This window comes from Pempheris klunzingeri, chromosome 24 (assembly GCF_042242105.1).
Source record: "Pempheris klunzingeri isolate RE-2024b chromosome 24, fPemKlu1.hap1, whole genome shotgun sequence".
Classification (NCBI taxonomy): domain Eukaryota; kingdom Metazoa; phylum Chordata; class Actinopteri; order Acropomatiformes; family Pempheridae; genus Pempheris; species Pempheris klunzingeri.
In genome coordinates this window covers 4,830,739-4,854,871 of record NC_092035.1, presented here as the reverse complement: position 1 = coordinate 4,854,871, position 24,133 = coordinate 4,830,739, and the positions used below count along the sequence as shown (strand labels likewise).

Genomic DNA, 24,133 nt, shown 5'->3' with positions numbered 1-24,133 from the left:
ACCGCCACCCTCAACCTTCATCTCACATTATAGCTGCACGCAAACACCATCAGATATGGAATTCAGGCAGAAACAAATTAGGGGCTTCAGCAAGTTAAAGGTCAGACAAGTGGGTTCATGAGCACAGGGTCACTTGCTTGAATGCCCTGACGGACTTTAAAAACACGGAGCACCAGCTCCTCTCTTAGCCGCCGCTCTAAAGGTGCTCTTGAATAAGACTCTTCCGCTCCAACGGCTCCAGCCTCAGCTCAGGGACTAGCGGCTGAAAGCGCTTGGCAGCTCCAAGGTAACAATCGGAAGTGGGGCATTGCTGGAGTGAGCTCGGTACATCTTCCCTAAATAAATAAAGTTTGAAAAAAAGCTCCATAGCACTGGACATCACTGATTCATCTTATCTGTGTTTATACAATGGGTGTCTCCTGCCATTTGGACCAATTGGCCGATGACACTTCCAACTGTGCTGATAATTCCCAGAAAGCCTGGCTTTTTTCATTGCTATGCCAAGTCTTGTGCAACCAAGGAAAGACTAGCTCCCTTTTTCTCCCAAAATTATTTAGCAAGACTCCTTTAAAGGAAGCTGTATTCCTCACTATTAGCAGCACAGTGCTAATACTTAGATGTGACTCGTACCTATTCTATCAAAGTTGCTCCAACACTTGTGCTAAACAACAGCCTCCCACACATTATTGGTACTGAGGGATATAAACCAGCCAGCGAGTCAGCAGGAGCTTGAAGCCGAGGTATTAAAAACTGCTGTGCTCACTCCCTGCTGAACATAATGATGCAGTAGTGAAAAATACAACAAGGCCCTGTAGTCTATTAGTCAGTGAAAAACAGGCCAGTCCCTCTCTACATCTTGATGACATGAATAGAACAGTAGAACTGCAATTATACAGGGGACTGATATTTCTCTGGTTACCCACCATCCTCATTTGTCTTTGCATTGTTTCTGGTTTCAGTATGTGTACTAACAATTGTGCTCCTGCTAGCATCAGTACCATTTACTTCCATTCCATCCCGTCTTTTTGATATGTTGTTCATCAACAACTCCTCTCACCACATCTACATAAAAAATGGAACACACTGAATAACTTGACCTTCATTTTGCTCTTTGAGCTCAATAAAATAAGAATATATGTATGTATGTATGTGTGTGTGTGTGTGTGTGTGTGTGTATATATATATATATATATATATATATATATATATAAAATGAAAAAAAAACAGCAGATGTGTAAGTGCTTGCACAGCCAAAAAATATTAAAATCTCTGTCAAAACAGATTATAACAGATTATAGATTATTTTAAAGCAGACTGTACAGCATCCTCAATTTTCTCCGGCCATTCAATAAATACAGTGGGTCACTCCGCCTTAAACTAATAACTGATTTAACAGAATTTCATTAGCCTGGGCTTCAATGTCGAGTTCCAGTGTTTCACTTTAATCCCTTTCACAGGCTGCCCCACTCAATGTCAAGTTATGTTGAGTATTTGGGCGCTTAAGGATGTAGTTCAGCGTTTTGGGATATGCAATTATTCCCTTTATTTCTGAGGGGAGATATTGATGTCAGCCATGTGTTTGTGAATATGGAGCTTGAGTAGGGATGCTGTTAGCCTATCTGTGTGTGTGTGTGTGTGTGTGCAAGTGCATACTCACAGGTCTGACACTGGTCTTCCTGATGGCCCCAGCAGCGTCCGTTACAGGAGCGATGACAGCGCCTGCCTGAAGAACACACACACACACACGCATCAGACAGCTCCTCAGCAAACTTCAGATGTAGTTTGGGCATAAAACACAGCCCCCTCACACACCAAACGCGTAATTGTCCACTCACGCACACCCTTAAAACTTCCCCCGACTAGTGACAGATCTGTCGAATCTCCTCCGCTCATCCGACAATAGACCCAGAGTCACTGTGGTGACTCGTGGCCTGTTTAGAACATAAGCATGAAAGACAGGCTTCTACTCCCTTCCGTCAAAGCTCGCGCAAAGTGGGACCTGACAAAACTCTCCCAGCCTTCATCTGCCAGTGGCCCGTCATCAAGACTTAATTGACTATGGGTTAATTACAGAGTGAGTGGAACAGTGCAGCAGATTGTCACCAGGCCCCTTCAACCACTCCCACTGTGGGGTTGTTAATGCTAAATACTAACTACTGCTTGGCAAAAGGCCCCAATTTGGCAACCTCAACTCCCACATGCTCTCTTGTCATTTTTTTGGCCCACTTCCTCTGTTCTTTGTTGCTTTCATCCTCCTCCTCCTCCTCCTCCTCCATCAGTGACATCTAATCAGCAAAACAGTGATGATTTACACATATTGTACTTAAAAGTGTCTTCTCAAACCTTTACTTTAGAGAGCTCCCCGCTGGTGTTGCAAGGCAACACGATGCAGATTTTGTTCTGCTCAGTCTGGAAGCTAGAAAAGGTCATCATGTCTTTTCATCAAAGAATCTCTCAACATTTCCCCCGTTGTCCATGTCTTTGCCTGCTATTTGGCGCTTCAGCTGTCCCTACTGCTCACCCTGACATGTTTTGATACCGAGGGCCCGAAGAAACTTCTATGTGCTCCCTGTCTCTCCCTTAAAATGAGCAAGAGGCCCATCCATAAATGTGCAGAAAAGTTTGAGAGAGTCTGTCTTTAACAGCCAGTTCTTCTGACACAGAATGTCCGCCGGATAGTGACGCCTGTTATGTCCAAAGCAGAGGGAGTTGAGAGACTGCAGGGACCACGGAGGGGGGTGGAGGCATCAGGGGAAGTGGGCAGTTTCAAACTAGCTGTCAGATTCACTGAGATTTAAAAAGAGCACAGCAGACAGCAGCTCCATGGGCCTCGCTGCGGAGCCGCTACCATACCACTACAATGGAAAGGTTCACACGTTGATCTAACACTATGTGATTTCGCTTCCAAATGACCGCCAGGCAAACAGACTGAATAAAAAGGGATAGGGCATGACTGCTACTGGTGGGGGGAAGAGTGTGTGTGTGTTTCTACAGTATTTTGGCATGTCGTTTGCCTTCACCTTTCACAAAAAATACCTTAAAAAAAAGAAAAGATTTTCATCCAAAGCTAGTAGTGGCTTCCCACCCACGTGCGGTACTCACATCCGAGGTTGCTGTTGTTGGACGGTACCACCAGCAACTCAGCCTGGGGGTTCTTGATAATGTCACGCCAATGGATGGTGTCCGCATGGCACAGGAATTTGTTCTGGTCAACGTAAACACCGCCGTTCAGTATCTCTGCACAGGGAGAAAAAGACGGAGAAAGAGAGAAATGAGCACACAGCCATGGATATATGGTACATGTACATGATGGCAGAAAATCAATATCTCAAGGTTAACTCCAATCCTTTGTCTCAAAGTACCGTGCTGCATAAGGTGTTCCCTGAAGTGCATCTGAGCATGAAGATAAATGCTTTTGACAAATGCACGCAGTAATTCAATGCCAGGTCCAAAGACAATGATGTTTGCTAAATAACTCCTCCAAAAAAATGAGTAAATGGGTTGTGCTATACCAGCTTCGCTTTTGACGAGAACTGTACACAGTGTAATTTCCTAATTATGCGCCGAGTATAAAATAATTTCATTTAGATTGAGAGTTAGACAGAATTAATGAGTTTGAATGTCACTGGAAGACACCAGATATTTGTTGTGTTGATTAAAACTGAAATTGTAGACTGGAGCGGATATGGAGCTTTCCCTCAAATCCTCATTGAAGGATGCTGTTGAAGAATTAAGCGTTTAGTAAATGAAGGCTGGTGAGAGGGCACCACGCTATAGGAAGAGAGCGCAGAGGATTTAGATACATTTGCATCTCCATCTTCCATCATCAAAAAAAAAAAAGCCTTTTGGAACGTGTTCAGTTTTTTTTTATTGTTGCACTATTATCTTCAAGGGTTCTTTCTTGGCTCACAACAGGACCAAATCATGAAACCGACTCAGAGAAAATAAGGGATCACAGCTCTCTTGACCTACTCCGCATCCCTCTATCACAGCGAGAGCCGACGCACCGAAGACAAAGGCGGCCCCCTCATCCAGCATTCGCTTAATAGCTGAAATACGTTTCTTTTCAAGGACCAGTGCCCTTAACAGATGCCTGTGCATGGAGTATGATAATAAATTCTAATCCCTCTCCCTGTTACTAATCCAGGTTTTGGATATGGACACAGAATGAAATGATGCTGCAGTAATCCCCCCCTCCCAAGCCGTGACCCATGGCAGAAGAGAAACAACAGCCCCCATCAGTATCTCTTTCTCTCTGGGACACCAGCTGACTGTATTATTTAACCTAGTTGAGGGATTTAGATACAATCACCTTGCATCCTCTTCTCCTTGAATATGAAGTACCGCCGGATTCCGTGAAAGTACTTGTCATAATAAATGAAAGTTAATATAAAAAAAAAGTAACAATGTGGTTCAGATCAGGGCTGGATTAGCTAGAGGTAAAGAAGAGTATTATCTCCCCAGGCAGATTATTAACAGTGTATGAGTTATGCAGGCGACTCAGCAGCTGAGAAGCACATGCAGGAAGCTAATCATTACCATCCGACACCCTGATTAAGGAAGTGGGCCTTGGTAGAGACGGGGACATTTATTCAAAGCCCTCTTAGAGGTGACATGGCGCTCCGTCTGCCCGCTGAATGGCCTACAGCCGCAGCTTCATGTAATCTTGTTCCTGTCACAATGGACGATTTATCAGGGGGGGGGTTCTATGTTCATGGATGGTGAGTAAGAAAAGGGACAGCCTGTGCTTTATTCAAATAACACATGGACTGCACTGTCAGTGCGCTTTAGATTTCTGACATCACACACAGTAGCATATGGAATAAGCATATAATTATCTACAGGAGATGTCTCAACACGAGCCGTTCCTTTCATCTGCCACCAGATTTTATCTGGTTTCCCTCGAGTCACCTTGACACGATAGAGGGCACCACTATAAAGTGCCACTTCACTTCTCAAAAGATCCTCCAGCAGACACAACTAAAGCCAAGGGGGGGCAAGACTGCAAGGTTTTATGGACCCACAGTCGCACAAAGCCAGGGGTATTCATTTCAATCACTGTAGTCTGGTCAAACCAGGCATTTTTCAACGTGGCTGAACACTTAAGGATGGACAAGAGCTCTCCTTTGCTCACCAATTAACTGTCCCTACAACTGCCTGGAACACATCAGGAGCTGGACAATCATTTGTCTTTGGTTTTAAGTTCATTACGGGAAAACAAGCTAATCTAGACGTTATGTCAAAATACAGACTCAGACTCTGTTGCAGAGAAAGTGAGGATTTACGAGTTTGTATCACCCTGAAACACATTTGAAGAGCTTTGTTCAATATTTGGAAAAAAATAAAATAAAAAAAAATGGGAGAACTGAGGCAGTGTGACAACTGGCTGTTTTAGAGAGACTCAAAATCACCTCACATGCTCACACTGGAACTATTATTTTTCCATCTACTATCTACTATTTCAGTTCCCTGTCTGTATTCCCAGCACATGATTATCATTAAAGTGCAAATATCATATTGCCAATGTCAGAATGAAAATACGATATAACCAGGCACCACATGTACACTCAAATAGAACATTTGTTCATAAAGCTGCATAGGAGGTATGATTTTGGGAAATGATTGCTGACAGGAAGTAATCTTGTGATCTTGATCTCCATGTTATCAAGCTGAAAGAGGTCTGAAGAGGCCGAAGAACAACACGACTACAAGTGCACCTCCATGCTATCGGCACTATGAGGCTGAAGGTGCAGCAGTGATTTGAGTGAAATCGAGCAAAACCAAAAAATGACGACGTCCTTTAGATCGAGAGAAATTTTACTGGATATAAGAAAACTCTGATCTTCCGATGCAAGGGGATCACCGGCGTCGCGAGGATTAGTTCTAAAAGCGCAGCCTTTAAACAAGTAAGACTTAACTAGAGAGAACTCTAAAAGAAATGTCCCATCTTCAAGATGTGTTTTATCTCAAATTTCTGTCTGGCTGTACGACATTAGTGTGTAAGTAGCACCAATGAGGTAAATAGCAATCATAGAACATTTGCCATTTAAAAGTTGAAACTAGAATGACAAAATAAGTAAGCACGCATTTTTCATAACACTTTTAAAGTAATCATTTCCACACTTGAAGCCTTCAAGGCCTGACAGATCTAATCCATTTTGCTATTTTATGGGGAGTAGTCTCTCTGTTCAACCCGCCCCGCACTGTCCCAAATGCTCTTTTAAGTGCCCGTGTCCAGATCCCCCCTGCTCGCCTCAAGACAAATTGCCACCTCTGCTGTCCATCCAGGCAAGGGCGCTAACTCTTCCAGCGGGATGACAAGCCTGTATCGGGTGGTCATTCATTAATGTGCTCCAGTCCTGCGCCACCGCCCACTCCTCCTTTCCCGCTCCTCTCCAGTTCCCCTCCCCGCGCTTCGATCTTTCCATCAGGACGGGGAGATCTACAGCCGACCGTCCGCCACTGCTGCACCCCCACCCTCACCCCTCAACCTCCATGCTCCTGTGAATTACGAGGTAGTCATAAAAGCTATTGTCCTGCATCAGAGAAAAGGCGAGGGGGGCCGGAGAGGACACTAGGAGAGGGAGGGAACAGAGATATGAGAAGAGACCAACATCAGGGAGAGAGGTTATTTCTAAGGCTAGCAAAATTAAGTACGACAATGTATTTAAAGTACTAAGATATATGTAAACCATGTAATGTAATGGGGAGGTAATATGTTAGTGATATCGTCATAAAAGCTTTTTGAGTTGCAGCCCTAAAAACTGGTTGTTATTCAACGGCTGGCTGGAAGTAAAGCCGAGATTTGCTCAACTTGGATCAGTGCAGGCTAGAAAAAAAAGGGTGGACTTGAATTCAATCATAGTTTTTACAGTAAAAAGGAAGGACTGACTAGTTGGTATGAAAAGCAATAGACACGTCAATGACGAGACTTTTTCAACAGAAAATCCAAGGTAGTTCAGTGCTTTAACAAGCGCAGTGCAAAACATTACAGGAAAGACAGGAGAGAGAAACAGATGTGCTGAGCGAAAAATAGGCTTTGATGGACCCTGTAGCCTTTTATATGGATTAATATCACACAAAAGAGTTCTCTCATTCTCCCTTTTCATAGTCTATGTGTTTGACCAAAGCATTCAGTTCCACCGTGTGCTTTGCTGGGCGAGATAGATCCCGACGATGCCATCGTGGCTGCTGAGGGCCGCGCCGCCATATGCTCAGGTCATGTTCAGTTCAAGACCGTCTCTGGTGGAGCATTTTCCTACATCTCTCTTGGCCGTGAAACAAAGTGTCTCACTGTGATGGAGGAAAAATAGCGACGGTTGAAGTGTCACGTAGAATTAGTGAATAGATTTGATGTGGACCCGTGCGGCGGGATGTGAGGCGAGCGCCGGAGGAGAGGATGATTTGCAGAATTTAAAGAAATGGTCAAATAAATGGCATCAATCGTGAAATGTATTTACCGTCTTTCTTCCTCATCATCCAGTCCTATGAATCCCAATGTTAATGCCACTTATAAAGGGGTGGTGCATGCTATTTGGCACGGTGAAAGGGATAGTCTTGCTTCTGCATTCATTTCAATTACTAAAATATCCCCCAACAAGTTGTTAGCAGTAATCATGCAGTATTTTTTTGGAGGCTTATTACATTACACTGTGTCAAATAATGCTGTAGCCTGTGCAATTTATACCATAGGCAGTTTATTGCTTAGCTCAGTGGTTCCCAACATGGGGGTGGGGACATGAGGGGTCATGAGATAATGAACTAAGCTATTGGCTGGTTTAATGATTGCTTTACTATTTCTCATCAAACTAATTAAAAAGCCGCCATTTAATTGAACAGGTCACAATTAACATATGCAACCAACGACCAAAGCCACATGCTTAGCTTACAGCCAGGCTCGCACTGAGTTTGAGGACAGCGTGACAGGCCACAAATAAATATTTGACAGTCATGAAAATAAGCTTTGTGATTTTATCTGCGACTCTACTTGTAATCTGACCTTATTCTAAATTAAATAAATCTATCCCTCGTAATTCTCAGGATTTGCCAATTGTAGCTTTGTAGAAGACAAACAAAACCACGCTGAACACAAGTGGAACAAGCTTGTCTGCTGCCATTATAGTTGATAAATTGACTAATTAAAGGGCAAAAACACTGGTCTGAAATTAATGGCTTAACACTTGAGGAAACCTGATAATATTGGGAAACAGGATAAGGAAGTAACCTTTTCACACCCATTGTATTATATAATATTTCACATTTTGCAATTAGCGGCCACTTTTATCCTTAGAATAAACAGAAGGGCCGACGTAAGCTTTAATTTCTAAATCATTGACATTAGCTGCAGCGAATAGTGGCCTGACAATACTCCAGTGACCCTTCAGGGACTACGGCGAGCTATAAAAAGAACGGATTCTGGCAGGAGTTTTTTTTTTTTTTTTTTTAAAAGCTCAAGGTACGAGCAAAAATGTAAATCTGGAGCGTAGTCTAAGATTCCTTGGGAGTAATTATTTGCATTGTGCATCACACACACTCAAAATAGAGAACAGGCCAATCAGTGCGGATTGTGAAGGAAGTAAAAATGATCCCTGTGCCGAGCTGCCTTTGCAAGCCAATTAAAGTTCATTTTACTGTCGTTCAGCAGAGCGAAGAGCCTCTATTTTGAAGTAGTTTCTAGGCAATGATGGCCCCAGCACCAATCAGTAGCCATAGCTCTATAGGGAGGCTGCTGATGAGCTTTCATCAGTGCTGCTAGCCACTTGTCCCACATCTCTTTCTCTCCCTAATTATGCTGATGAATAAGGCCGTAATAGTGATCCGTCCTCGACTGATGAGTCCATGCGTTTGCCGTTATTGTCTCGTCTCCGGGGCGGATGTGTCACATATCACACAACTCAAGCAGAGTGCATTCGGGCCATCCGCCCTGCTCTTTTTTATTAGGATCATCTCTCCATCCTCGTCGTCCTCCAACCCCCCGTGCAGCCCTCAGACCCACTAACCCCCCTCCCTCCAGCATGAAATGCACTTTCTCACTCCGGTGATGGGCCGACTTGCTGAGCACGGGGAACAGAGAAACAGAGATGATCACTCTTTCTTAACACAGTCGGGTGCCCTCTTTTTCTTGAACCACACCAAAACATGCACGCTTGCAAACACACACACACACACACACACACGAGCACAGGAAAGCCCTTAGACGCCCAAGCAAACATAAAAAAAGACAATAGACAAATTGCACATTTAGTCAAGTACCTCAAAAATTCTCAAGTGAAGATGAGAAGTGCTGCGCAAAGACATATGAAATCCCTTTGATAAACACCTCCTGTCCAGCAACAGAAAGCATCTCGGAGCTCTGTTGCATCAGGTCGACAAAGCCTCACATTTGCAGGCAGAGCTGGAGAGTTAAGCCGAGGCTTTACCTCTTAAATGCCAATTAATCACTCAGAGCTTGAGAGAAGAGATGCAGAGAGCCCCCAAAGGGAAGCGCCTTGTGTTTTACTTCACCGAAATAAAAATTCATTAGAACGCACCTTCTTTATAGAGACACAAGATCCAGTGTGGAGCCGTTAATGACAATTCATTCATGAGTTTGTGCTCTCACATATACACACATACTGTATATGATACCTATTCTCAGTAGTGGCCCTGATTTACTTCAACTACAGATAGATTTATTTGAAACAAGTTGTATTAGAGACCTTTATCTCTGTTCTATAAATACACGTATACTTTAATAAGATGCCTTTTCTTCTTTCTGATCTACTCACATCCACGTGTTCTTCAAAACAGCCGCCCTGTTTCTTTCTGTGTTAAGCTGCTGTCGGCAATCCCATAACTTCCTGCTCGTATATTGGTTTTCAAATTAAAAGCCTGTGGAAATACGTGAAAGATCTTCCACACACAACAATCTCTGCACTCAGCTTAATTATGTAGAAGCTTTCAGCCATGGATGACTTTTCTTGGGCATACAAGTCAAACCCATAATTAAAGAACACTTGTATACAATACATAGACATGAGAGGTTAAGAGGTGGCGCTTTGAGACTTTTAATGTGAAATATCTGCAATAAGCGTCGAGTTTCTCAGTTAGTAGCTTAACACTGGCATAACAGATCAGCTCATTTCAGCCAGATGGAATAAATAAGTGTGTGAGCACTGTGAACAGCATTTTTGTTAAAAAGGGGAAACTGAATGTTGACTGTGGTGCACTGGAGGAATCAACGGTGAAAAATGTAGATTACTGTGACTCGAACATGTCAGCTGATTGATTTCATCCCCCACACATGTTCTCTGTTTATATTAGAGACCCAGCAGGCCAAGGCATTTATTTGGCTTTTGGAGAATTTACAGTATGTGTGTGTGAGCTCTTTGCAGTCATTTACATGCATCGGCTCCTGGTGCTCTGTGTGGCCTGTGACACAGTGCAGACAGCTGGTATGACAGAAGGTGCCGAAGTGGGGAATGAAACAAATTGCCTTCATTTTCTTAGAGTGCAACCTCTTCGGGGAACACCGATGAACATTACACAACCGAAAACCCGACAAATCTGCGACTCTGGAAAATAATGACTCGCATGAGAGGTGAAGTTAGAGAAACAGGGAGGCTGTGTTTGAGTTGTTTTTGCTCTCCTGAGCAACATTTTCAATTTTCCTCAGATATTAATGTGTCTGATGAATAAATAGATGAATAAAATTTTTAAAAAATGGTTGACACAAATGAATAAAATAGCATAATCCTCCAAAAGCAAACTAAAAAACGACAATAACAGTCCATCAGCAGAAGTTGCCGTACTTTAAGCAAACCAGCATCTGCACTGAGGTTTTTCATGAAGCACTTTGAACTTCACACACACATATGAGGCAATAAGAGAGAGCGCTGCGATGGGATCAGTCGAACAGGGGGAACAATAAAGCGTTGAGTTCCCCACACTAGTGTAAAAGTCTCTTTCATCTCATATGGCTGGAATGCCCACAGTACGCTGTCTTGAATGAACTCCACTCCAGCAGGAACAGAACAAAGAGATGTCCTCGGAAAAAAAAAAAAAAAGACACACATACAAGTGTAATTATTGCGACTTCTGAATAAGGAGAGGGAGTTTGTGTGCGCATGAATGGGATGGTCAAATGGTGCCGCGGGTGCGTCAGTGTCCGAGTGTGTGTCGTCTCTGCAGAATCTCACCTGAATCAACTACTTGTGATTAAAAAGGAGGTTGCAGATTTCTCTCCTCAGACACTTTACAACAAGCCCAAGAAGCCTCGCGATATGAGGTAAACACATGATTGGAGTGAAAAAGCAAACAGTCAGTCCCTGAGGAAACCCTCGATGTGTAATTGTGAGGCACTCCAATGTACAGTGCCTCCAAGCATGTTTACTCTAAAGAGGGGAAAAAAAAAAAAAACAGAGGCTGTTGAGAAAGTAGCTGCTTAAGTGAAAACGACTTCTCAAATCCCATGAATAACTGTTAAGTCTCCTCGCTGCAAACAAGCCACTGGTAGACAAATGGCTGCAGATCGCAAAGATAATAGAGACAGAAAATGGCTACTAGTTTGCCTCAAGGCACGGAAAATCAAGGCATCAGCAAAAGGGGTTTGGTGGTACGAGTGGCCAAAATGAAATGAACTTTTCAAAGTGCAAAGTGGGTAAGTGTGGCGTTTCTTTCCAGCAGGGGAAACATTTTGCTCCTGCAGTTGCACATTTTATAAAGAGCTGCATTATTCAAACACCTAAAAAGCTGTCAAAGGGGTGTGCTGTGTTTTATAAATGATACAATCCTTACAAGCAAATCCACAGTGGCTCGGGGGCCTCCGACTTGAGGAGAACTTATCTGATCTTCACGGAAAGGCGGAGGTGGGTCTCCTGAGTCCCGTTTCCCCACTTCTCCATTATTAGCTCTGCCAGCCAAAGAGATATTGTGCTCGGTGACAAATGGGAGAGGAGCGCTAGGGCGCAGACAGTGCGGGGGAGGTCCCCTCCATATCCCCTCCATATCCCCCCCCCCCCTACTTTCCCCCTGATCCTACCTCCCACCCCCTCTCCCACGATCTGGAGCGCTGCTGCCGTATCCTCCCTGATAACCATAATTGTGTTTTAAAGCCCCTGATTAAATTTCGCAGTCTCGAATGATATTGTTTTGCGATGAATCCTTATGAAAAACACTTCACATTAGGAGATTATGGAAGCTGTGTAGGTGCTGGAGGACGCAGCTAAAAAGTGGAGGTGGAGATGACACTATTTTTTTTTTTCCTTCTTCTTCCAAATCTTCAATGGATGCTAAATGAATCCCTGCCATCACTCTTCTTCTCTTCCTCCACCCACTCTTGCTCCACCCGTCTGTCACTCTCAGTCCTATAAACGCACACGGGGGCTGAAACACTCCCTTTCTCATCTGCTAAGGTTCTTACTCTCTCTCTCTCATTCTGTTACCAACATGCAGCCACAGGCATGCAGGGTTACACAGCAATCGCAATTAGGAAAATGTCCATCGACATTCGGCTCGGACCAAATCAAAAAGAAAGCTTCTAAAATTTAAAAAAGGTAGGATAGGATAAAAAATATTCCGGTGTTGAACTTAAAACTTTTGCCTGTCAGATTACTTTACTATCATAATGTAAGTCATCCGAGTGTCACAGAACCTCTAGGGGAGGCCGATCTTTAAAAATTTTTTTTTAGAGGTGACACAAAATGCAATCAGGGCGAATGAGAAGCCAGCAAATTCAATAATGGAGGCAAATGAAAATGGAACTGGAGACTCTGCACTTAAGGCAGGATGGGCTCACAGCCCTAATAAGCCCTCTTCTGTCACCGCTTCCCTGCATCTAAATTAACCAGAGGCCCTCCAATCAGCGCAGGCAAACAAAAGAGCCAGCCAAAGAGATGAGAGCGCTGCTGAATACTAATCAAGGTAACAAACGGCAGTGGTTGTCAATGATCAGCACTGATGTGTGTGTATGTGTGTGCAAAGGGGGTTTAGTGGAGAATCTATCAATGCACAGCCATTATCGGTGTACGGTTTTTTAAAAATATTTTTACAGTGTGTTTAAGTTAGGGAGTTGGGCAGCTTTGACAAACAATTAAAATCAGAAGTTCACAAAAGACACAAATCTGCAAAAAAAAAAAAAAAAAGTACTTTTACCAGTCATGTGTTTCTGAAGTTCTATACTTAGGTTTTAATAGGTCTCAGTGACCCAGACGTCAAGCAACTCACTCATCAAATAAATTGCCAGGTACAGTCTCAAAGTACAAACAACCCCAGAATTGCTGTCCCATGTTGTTTTTCCACCACAGCGGTGATAGGTTGTTTTACAGTGGAGTTACCCAGACAGTCGGTCCACTCTCTGCTCTATTATTGTGCTGGAAATAGTGTTTTGGTACAATTGCCCAAGCTCAGAACATCAAACTAAAATTTAGAGGGCACTATGAATGGACCATAGGGGAGCCATTAAGACGGCAAAACTGCTGAGCAGCTTAGCTCATAACTTGAAATGTGGGCTATTATTAAATGTCCATTCTCGAGTCAGGCAACCCAAGAAAGGTTCCTTTAAAGCCTTTATGTATGTGTGTGTGTGTGTGTTTGAGCACCTGCAGTGCACAGGCGCACACACACACATACACACACACAGAAACACGCTGCTCGTCTGACATGCATTTTGTAATTCAAATTGCGCTCATTACATATTTTCATGGGGCAAAATGCTTAAGCAGTGTCGGAATCAGAGCTAACCCTCTGCATTAAAATTGACACCTACAATGGGCTAAATGGGCAATTTGTCATCTTCTGGTACAGAGCTTCTGCACTCATCCCTCCACTTGGGTAATTTGGACACACCGACACAGAAACACACACACACACACACACCAGCAAATCAACTATGACCAGTAAATTGCCTCCATCTGGTTCTACAGTACATTTAGTGAGAGGTTCTATGAGTCAGTCCGGCACGGCTCCACTCCTCCATTTTTCCCCCCGACTCTACCTTCAGCTTGCGCGACTTCTTCAACAGATACTGCGGACAGACATATTCATCTGCGGTAATGACTGGCTGCGCTCGGCACTCTGTTGGATCTGCGGTGTTGAGTGGAAGTTGCGCAGCAGATCTCAAGAGGGGCTTGGACTGAGGCAGGGTACTTAAAAAAAAAAAAGATACTGGACATAAAAATGTCATTAAAACTTGCCAAAGTCAAGCAGCTTACAGACACTTCAGAGAGAATGCAGACAAAGCAACCACCATTCTTCTTTTTTTTTTTTTTAACCAGACCCTAAAGCATACAAATATGTTGCAATGTCAGGAGGGTAGCCTGTGCCTCTTGGCGAGACAAACAAGCAGGCGCTTTGAATGTAATTACCGTCAAATAAAAACCTCCCATTGCCAGAATGTCACAAACTGTTTTTATAAATTTCAGCTTGATATCTAAGCTTTGTTTTAAAAAGGGTTCCACAACCCCAGCAATCCTTTAATCAACGACACAATATTAACTCTTGACAAAGCGGTGACCTCCTGATCGGTTGGTTGGTTGCTCCACTGTTCTTACAGCATGCATATATCCTTATGATATATTCATCAATATATTCATTCATTTACCAGATATTTGTCCAATATTCAGCCAATATTTCAAAACAGTGCTCAGATGTAGTTTTTTTTGTATCTCAGTTTACTTTTTATTCTGAAATTAGCTTTTCAGACAGAACTCCTCTCACCCACCCTAAACATTGTATTTGGAGCATGCCATGATGAAGTCATGTGTTTTAAGGCCCCCAGATATCCATGTACCCACGGCAAGAGGATGGTGCATTTAAACCGTCGATGCTCTGCTCTCTTTTTGCTCTGGTACGCCGCTGCTTCACTGCTAACCTGTAAATCCTGCTCATGTTCAACAGTTCATGTAGCATTTCACAAGCCCCACCTCCACCAACCACCTACCTGTAGGTTCTGAGTCCGAGTTCCCCTGGGGGGGGGGGATTATCTTTATTATGTTCCCTCCCCAGTCTCTCCTGTGCTGAGCTTGTTGTACGCTTGCCAGGAGTTACAAGAAAACTGTACTTGCTGATTGAACTTATCCTGTATACGTGGAAGTTGTTCACATTGCTCACTCAACTGCTCACATTATTTTTATTTTTTTATTTTATTTTAAGACATTACTGGTAGAATTCCTCGCGATCCCATGCTAACTCTTTAAAGACATGATCGGGCATTAACTGGATTGTGAGGCTGTGCGTAGGGGGAGTTTTTCCACTGTTATGCTATACAGTATTATGGCATGAGGGCCATTACTGCACACTTGGGGTTGTTAGGCGTGCAGGTAGCTCAGTTAGCCAAGGTCAGCTGATACTGACCTGCAGAACAGTGTGTCAGCCCGGGGAAGTGAACCCTAAGATCAAAGAATGGTGTACAGGGCAGCAGACACACTGCCCTGAGGGACTATTACCATTCCATTAGAGATCGCTTTGCCCTCCTTCCAGACGTGCCACAACCACTAATGGAGACAAACCCGAATCCCCGAGGGTCTTCTTGTCAAAGGATTTAAACAAAAAAACACCAACGGCAGCACAGCGTCTGACAGCCCAACACTGATAAAACTGAGCCGGGCATGGCATTACAATGACGTCTGGGTGCAAGAGTGTGAACAAAACTGAGAAATGAGAGATGGAAAAATAAACTCCGTAGTCAGACATGGCATCCCATTGTGCCTCTGCACGTCAATGAACGTCACCTTTCTTAACAAGATGTGCTCTGCTGCGTTATCTCGTCTTGTTCTTCAACGAGAGACGCCGAGCGACAACAGGCAGCCGCTTATTGTGGCTCCTTTGGCGGGGCTGTGTTTTCACCAGGTGACAACACAACTGAGAGGACTCCGGAACAAAAGACGATTTCCAACTGGGCTTGGCGAGAAAGTTCATATCTACGAAATGTCTGAGCAGCTCTGTGGGTTGCATTACATTACATAACAGTGTTGTTAACACTGAGTGTTATTTCGGTTTTCAAAAAGGAATGCTGGTGCTGTGGTGTTTTAGCACTCCAAAAGAAAAAAAAAAAGGGGGTAAAGATGAAAGAAAAAAAAGCAAAACTTTATTTCACAAGCAGAGTGAAGGGCTCTCTCGCTTTGCACATCCATGACTGCAGCATTTTCTGGGGTAGCAAAGCAGTGTTTGAAGCTGGGAGATATGTTTTAATCATTTGGCGCCTTAATGATGACACTGAATTCATTATTAATGGGCCCCATCCCTCTACTCTCCCTCTTCCTCATAACAGTCCAGAGTGAGAGTGGGTATTAGTATTAGCCACTTTTGCTCTATTTGATCTTTCTGTAATTACACCACTTTTTAGAGATCACACCACAAGCTTTATGTTAAATAAAGAGGCCTTGGAAGACATTTTTTTTTTTTTTTGTACAAATTCCAAACACAATTACCATGGTTCCCTTTTCCCTCCATTTCTTTTTTTACTAGGGGGAACCACACATTTTTCTCAAACCTGACGGTGAAATGCACATAAGCATGGCCAGGTCCCTCACTTTGAGTTGAAAGTGAGGTGGGAAAAAAAAAAGCAAGCACAGCTGCATAAAAAGGCACCATCAGTCAGCTGTCTTTATGTGAGCTGTAGGATTCTCCTTTTAGGTGTGTGCCCTTTTTTTTCAAATAAGCAGAGGGTATAATATCTTTGATGTGCTGGGTCTTTATAACTTCCACTGAGGGGATTTACTGTATAGATCAAATTCATCCTTTATGACACTTCTGAAACTAACAGGTAAAAAAAAATAAAGTCTGCTAATTCCCAGTCGCTGAGAAATATCAAACTTGCAAACTTTTTGCTGATTCTTATGAAATGTAATATTTACTTCAGGCAATTGGTGCAGATTAAGTAAACTACATTGTACCTATGTTTGAATGACAATATGCCCCGACACTGCAGATCAGTGTGATCAGGTCACAATTCTTTTGATTCCCTCCAATCATCACTTTGCAAACTTAAAAAAAAACTTAACCATGAAGAATAATCTCCATTTGTTTTGCTGATGTAGCTGAGCAGAGTGACTGTTTGCTTAGAATGCTTGAGAACTGGTAAATCAACAGTCATGCTCTAAAAATGGAGATGCACATGGGGTTAATTATAATGAAGTGTATTAATCAATTAATCTCAGCAGCAACTGCTGTTGCTAATTTTCCCTAAATTCATTCAAAATGCTCACAAAAACGCTGCAATTCGCGAGACAGCAGCGGTAAATTATTAGCCTTAAAGTAGGTGATGTTTGGGTAGTTGCCAGGTTGTGAAACCGTGGCAGTGCCATTACAATCCCACTACAGTCCCAGCGAGCATTAAGGAAAGCAAAACAGGTGAGAAAAGGCAAAGGTGTTATAGAAGAAAGAAAGGAGATGGCACGACTGGCACCTTTGCTTTGGAGGGGCAGATGGGAAGTTGGAGTCAGAGCTCTCTTTGGGGCACGTTGAGCCATTTGGCCCACATCCAAATGGGCAATTTCACAGGGTAGGGAAAAAAAAAAACTCCCCGAAAAAAGGCTCACAAACAAAGCAAAGCTAAGCAAAGAAAGATATCTGTACCTGAAAACCATTTCACAGGGGCCACCTCATCAACTCTGGGAGTCTTACATTGGTTAACCACGACTGTGCAGCATGGGATAATTAGCACTGCAGGGTCTAGCCAGGCGCATTATATGCATGCACACAGTTCGCGTGGCTGTCGGTGCATGCGTTGTGCAAGGGTGTTATGCGTTATTAAGGCTTACAAGGAGCTGCAGGAGCATCATAGGGTGAAGTCGATATCAGAGGAGTTTCAGAATACTATAACCCAGCTACTGTAAAGACCGCACAGCTGTATGCATACTGACTCCACAGCCAAATTGAATTCCACGCTTTCTGTGGACTCCCACTGTGTAGTGAATCCACAGAAGGATAAAGTAGCAGTGAAGCTGTTGTTTAATGTATTGTGTGCAGTGAGAAATGCTGAATATATTCTCACTCGGGCACGTACATCCCCTCTGGATATGGTGGTAGGCTGCAAAATGAATTACAAATAAGTACATTTCAACATACATGAATTTAAGCAAATGTGCATGGTAGCTTCCTTGTCATCATTAGGAAGGAAGAACAATCTGCTGGCCTAATTGTGAGCTTATTTAAAAGGGAAAATTCTCTGTATATTCCTTTTTTTTCCCAGGCAAAGGAGTGGAGGGAATCAAGAGGAACAGCACTGATCCATATGCATGGTTGGATCTGGCTTAATTGCAGCGTCGGGGTGCACCAAGATCAGATGGTATATACGAGGGGATAGCGATGTGAGGCTCCCATACTGAGTATGTGCTAAAACGGGAGATGTGTGGAGTGCCAACCAGACAGGCAGGGGGCCGGGTGGAGAGTCTGAATCACAGCGGTGAACCAGAGGTAAATTCTGCCTCTGAGGATCAACACAGTCTCCAAAAGTTTCAAGAAAATAAGAGAAATCCGAAGATGTAGATTATGCATTGTGGACATAAATAATGCAAGGAAAACCATACTGCACCCAGAAAGGATTTTTTTTTTTTGAAGATACCTCGCTTAGATTTCAACTGCATCTTTCCAGTTGCACAAAGCGAAACATCCTAAACAACTAACAAAATATATCGTATGCTGGCTGGATGACAGCTTTTTTGGTCATTCTATCAGGCGAAAAAACAGCCCAGAAACGAGCCTCATTTGTGGAACTTTTCATGCAACGGTTTCGCCTCGGGGGGGGGGGGAGACGAAACACCTTGGAGTACAGGTGAGAACGCTCAGGCTGTTTCTCATGAAATGAGGAAAGAAGTAAAGCACTATTAGCATACTTTGTTTACGGTCCTTTCAGTCTAAGTTATCTGCGGTCGAGCAACGGCCTAGTTTGCGGGGGGGGAAAAAAAGCATTCATTAGTGCAGTTTGAGGAATGACGGGAACATCCAAGTCATGAGACATCCGAGGTAGACGGAAAAACACAAAGAACAGAAAAGAGCAGCATGAGTTACCCATCATGAGCCGGACAGAGATAAAGGTCCACTGAGGCCTCCCTTTCCTCAGAATGGAAGTGGCCCTGTGCTTTACCAGCTTGGGGTGTCAGCATATCTTTAAAACTCTCTGCAGTCCTTTATCACTGTGTTCAGACTCCATAAAACGCTGCTTATTACACTAAATCTGTCATGTGCTTTATTATGGATCGCAGTTTGATCCCCCACCATCGATCACAAAAACACTACGACAAGTCAACGGCATAAGAGCACAGGATGAATTTTCTGCTGTCCAACTTTCTCAACACTTTCTCATCAATACGTGGTTGTCCAATATTTTATCACGCTTGTTGAACATTCCCTGTATTTGCGCTCCCTCTCCGAAAGTCACAGCGGGCAGTTCAGGACTGCAACATACGTGACTTCTGGTTTACACTAATATTAATTTGGCTCCGCGGTGAAACATTTGACACAGAACTGCCCGCAGTAGGAACACAGGACAGATGTAGGATAAACTGCAACGGCCACAGGAGAGCAGTGTGAAGCGGGCAGATCGATGCCAGAGAAGAAGCCTCGGGCAAAATACAACAAAGGGGGATACAACAGAGGCATCCTGGTGGCTTGGCAGTTTAGGGCACATACCACGTGGTGTGTCCGTGGCGGGACTGGGCCCAGTTTATTCTCTGGCACTCTCTAAAAACTCTCTAAAAAGGTACTAAACATAGCAGTTTCTTTTTTTTTTTTTTTGATTATAGGGCTAAAAAAATGCCGTCTTATATTCCCGTATGAACAAATTGTCAGGAGGACTGGCAGCTTCTCATGAATTTGTCTTTGTTCTTTGGCTGTACTTTGGAGGACATATGTGTTGGACACGATTTTTCCATTGGCTGTTGTGAGATGCTCTAAAAGATTTAGCTCCATTCGTTCTGGAAGAACAGTTTTTCTGCCGTGAAGAAATCCAGCAAATTTCCTCCAAAATCCGACAAGAGGAAAGACAACATGTTTATTATACTGTACGGTAGTACGCTCAATGCTCAGACACTCAGTACATCTCGTAGTGCTGACACTGGCTCACACAGCCTTGGACACCGTCATCTTTTCTTGGAACACAACACAACATTTCATTCCTGACTGTCATTCCATATCACAGCTTCTCTCTGTTTATCATCTTCCCTGTCACTCTAGACAGTACAGCATCAAATAGAGCAAAAAATGCTGCAAACCAAAAAAGAGTGACCCTAAGCTGCACTGCCTCTCCTCAGATTGTATGTGACAGTTGTCCCTCAGCCAGCGCTTCTCCTACGACAGCTTGTGTTTTTGTCCCTGAGCGATGGTAATGCTGCCACCAAGACAGAAGAACAAGGCAACACCTGACTCCTGACATGCTGAGAAAGGGGACTTTTAGCAGGCTGATTGCCATTGTCAGTCCGTGAGAGTTGCGTGTACGATTCAGGACAGCTGAAGAGGAAATTGTCTTTTTGGAGAAAATTTGAAGAAAGCCATGGTTAGGTGATGTGATTGAGCGGGAAGACAGTGAAGCAGGTATTCTGAAAGATGGTTTCACAGCCTGTAACAGAAGATAATGTTTGCTTCTGTTATTCTGACTGGAGTTGGAAGGTCACTCCACCACTGGGTAACGCCAAAATGGCAAAGATTAGCTGATGCCAAGGTCATGACTCAAAGGCCTGATACCAAGATAAAGTTACTGCAGACAAAAGCTACCCTTTACAAATGCAATCCACTTTAGCTTATGCCCTCTCACATGACGAAAAAAAAAGGACAGCTGTTACATAAAACATAGCACAACCACTTCCTTAAACTTCCTCCGTGAAGCAAGCCTTTTCGGAGAATGTAAACAAAAATGTAATTAACGAGAAAATAGGACTTTCCACAGACATTTGATCTATCTATATAGCAAGTCAGAAGATTAATTTGCCAGAGGAGCAGATACGTAGCTTCAAAAGGTGAGTTCCAATTTTGTGACTTAATTAAAAAGGCCCTATTAAAACTGTACATGTGGGTGTACAAACAAGTCAAGCACACGCATTTATAGTGCCAGGAATGGCAATATACTTTGCAGGGTGCTAAAAACTGCATCCTTAATTCACAAAAAGGTACTATGAATTATCTGCTGAGGGAGTCTATATGGCAAAAAGAAGTTATTCGATGATTAATTTTAATTACTAGAAAATATATGCAATTTGGGGACTTTTTAATGCATGAAAAAAGTCTTGCTTACTCAGATTTAGTTGTTAAACCCTTTCATGCATGAATTATTTTTTTTACTAAGTGTTTTTATTCATCTTTAGGCATGAAAAACAAGATTTGAAACCCAAATTTTATAAAGATATAGTTACATGTCCGGTAGTTGAAATATAGCTAATGATGCATGATGTTCGGTGATTCAGTGGACATGTGATTAATCCTAATTTCCTCCCAATATAAAACCAATACTTGGAAGATTTAGCAATTGCATGACTCCTTAGATGTTACTTGATGTCCCCGTATTTTTCTTACCTGCAACGGTCTCTTTTTTGAACAGAAAAAAATGAGCAACTTGGTGTTTCTGGCTGTCTGTCGACCATCTTGGCTTCCCACCGGGCAGCAGTCAGTGGATGAGATGATGCAGTAGCTTCCACTGTAGTGGCTGATGTGCAACTATGCCACCAAAACTCATGCATATACAAGAAAACAGCTTTTGAATAGCTGCACACTGTAGTGACCTCTGTGCATTAAAGGGTTAATTTACCAACTCAGAGTGAAAGAGAGAAAGAAAAGAACGAGAGGCAAAAGTGGAGCAGTTTCACACGGACATGTTGATTATGCAGTGTGTCGTCAAACATGTCAAAACTCATGCATTGATTCTGACCTGTGAGGTTGCGCAGGCCCAGCTGCCTCAGGCCGTAGTACCCGTCCCGCCTGTAATTGAGGAAGATGGCAAGAGAGTAGCGACCCTCATATAGTTTGGTGCCTCTGATGATCCGCAGGTTCTCCAGCGGCAGGTAATCAAACTGGTTGAGAGCCACCAACACGTAGCCGGTCACTTCTCTGATTGACTGCATGCGGGAAAAAAAAAAAAATCACATATTACATGTTGTCGCACAAGGTACATTTTTGCCTGATGTAAAAAAAAAAAAAAAAAAAAAGAAGAAATCAAACAGTGGTGTTCAGGCAAATGAAACAACAACTGGAAAAGCAGCTTAGTATCCCAAGAATTACATCTATATTGGTCGATTCTGCACTTCACAATTCAAACACCAGTGTTCCATGCCAGTGTGAAAATAGCGCACCCTTTATGTAGCAAGGTGGAGAGTATGCAGGAGCCCCAATATAAACCCCAATCTTTTCCTAACCTTAACCAGTTGTTTTAGTTGGGAAAAGGATAGGGTACCTTTATGAACTGAAGCAAAAACCTTAACCTCCCAGTGCTAAATTATTGTGATATGCCTCGAGTCAGTGAGTTGTTGGGGATTTATGTGAGTGCATATTCTATTCACCACCCTGAAATTCACACATTTGCCTCCAACTCTTCATTTTCATGGCCAAATAGCCTTTTTTTTTTTTTTTTTTAGCCGTGTCTGATTCATGGAATACACATAAGGTGTTAATGCATCCCTTCTTATTTTCTGTGCACGGTGTGTTATTTGCATTTTGAAATGTCAAGCTCATGAAAACGTTGGACATGCAGCTCAAAATGATTAAAATGTCAGCTCAATTGCAGACTGATTACACTTCTCCTGTGATTACAGTCTCTCAGCTGTTCTTTGGGGCTTGAGAAGCCACGATACTGGCAAATATGACACAGTGCCAATAAGCAATCACATCTTTAACACCAGTCCTTTCGAAGCCAAATACAATAGATTTGTTGCATTTGATTGATTCGATTTTAAATCCTATATGCTGAAGGCATAATACAGAAACTTTCAGCCAGGTGTGACAGAATCCCTCGCAGACCTAGACAGATCCAGTGAGCCAAGTGCCTCGCTTGAAGAACATGGCAGACCTCAACTTGCCTCATCGTGCATCAATTGACCTTCTCAGAAGTCATTAAAAATCAGGCAGATTACCTCTGTATTATGCACTTGATGAGGCAAAATTAATTCAACTGCAAAGTCAGGCTGAAGGATGGGGCTCTTAGACTTTTAGAATATTTTTATTATAATTCTCTGCAAAAGTGTTTGTCTTCATTCTGCGGTCAAATTAAGAAAAAAATCTAAGGGTTAAAGGTCAGTGATGCCCAGCACTGTCAGTAGATAATAACCCAACAGAAGACAGCTGAGAAAAAAAAAGCCTTCTCTTAGCTGACAGCCCTATCAATTAATTTGGCAGCCGATCACATCTTCACATACAGCATCATTGCCAGATAATACAACTCAGCTCGATGTGTGCATGTGCATGTGCTGCGTTGCGTGCGTCCTCTATAACACAGCTTATTCCCTTCTTGTGACAACTCCCTCTCTGTGGCCATGCAGTATTCATCTGAGTCACTCAAACAGAAGCGGGAGCTTACTTATGCACACACGGAGAAAAACTCACAAACACACATACAACAGCTGTTAAGTGCCACACTAACACATTTCACCGACCACTGACAAGCCTAATTGGAACACTACATTTAAAAGTGGAGGGAAACAAAGGAAACAGATCAGCTTACAAGGTTCAGCACCGACTTGTACAACGGAAGCACCACTTGCAGCAGTTGGCGGGAACGCATTTTTATTAATGTGGCTCTTTTTCTTTGTGAAATGTTGCCTTTTCTTCTTTGTTAGACATTTCTTTCAAAGTGTGGTACACGCAGGGCCACGAAGAGGGTGTAAAACATGCAGAGATGCATATAATCTCAGATATATCTTCCAGCTTCCTCTATCCAAGTGCCAAGAACCAGTAAGAGTCAACAGGCACAACGCAGCTGTATTTATACAGCACATTTCAAACACAAAGGCAATTCAAAGTGCTTTTCGCAGGCAAAGAAACACGTTAGAATGGCATTCAAAGCAATAAACACTAAAAAGCAATAAAACAGAATAAGATCGGGATAGAAACAACTGGAATTTTAAAAAGAAATAGATAAAATAAAAGAAATAAAGTGAAATAAAAAGCGGTTACAGTGCAGTTGCCACAGGCGCTACAGAGGAAATAACAGTGCAGGAGAACAAGCGAGTGTTTG

General features: G+C 42.9%; 1 protein-coding gene across 1 annotated transcript in view; it reads right to left on the bottom strand.

Annotated features, from left to right (window-relative positions):
• Nucleotides 1-22,028, bottom strand: part of LOC139223940 (receptor tyrosine-protein kinase erbB-4-like) — an 81,370-nt gene extending 59,342 nt beyond the window's left edge. Inside the window, exons 1-3 of the mRNA XM_070855944.1 lie at nt 21,836-22,028; nt 3,099-3,237; nt 1,658-1,719 (exon numbers count right to left, since the gene is read on the bottom strand). Coding sequence (XP_070712045.1) covers nt 1,658-1,719; nt 3,099-3,237; nt 21,836-22,028 — 394 coding nt within the window. The remainder of the gene's footprint in view (nt 1-1,657; nt 1,720-3,098; nt 3,238-21,835) is intronic.
• Between the last annotated feature and the right edge of the window lie 2,105 nt (nt 22,029-24,133).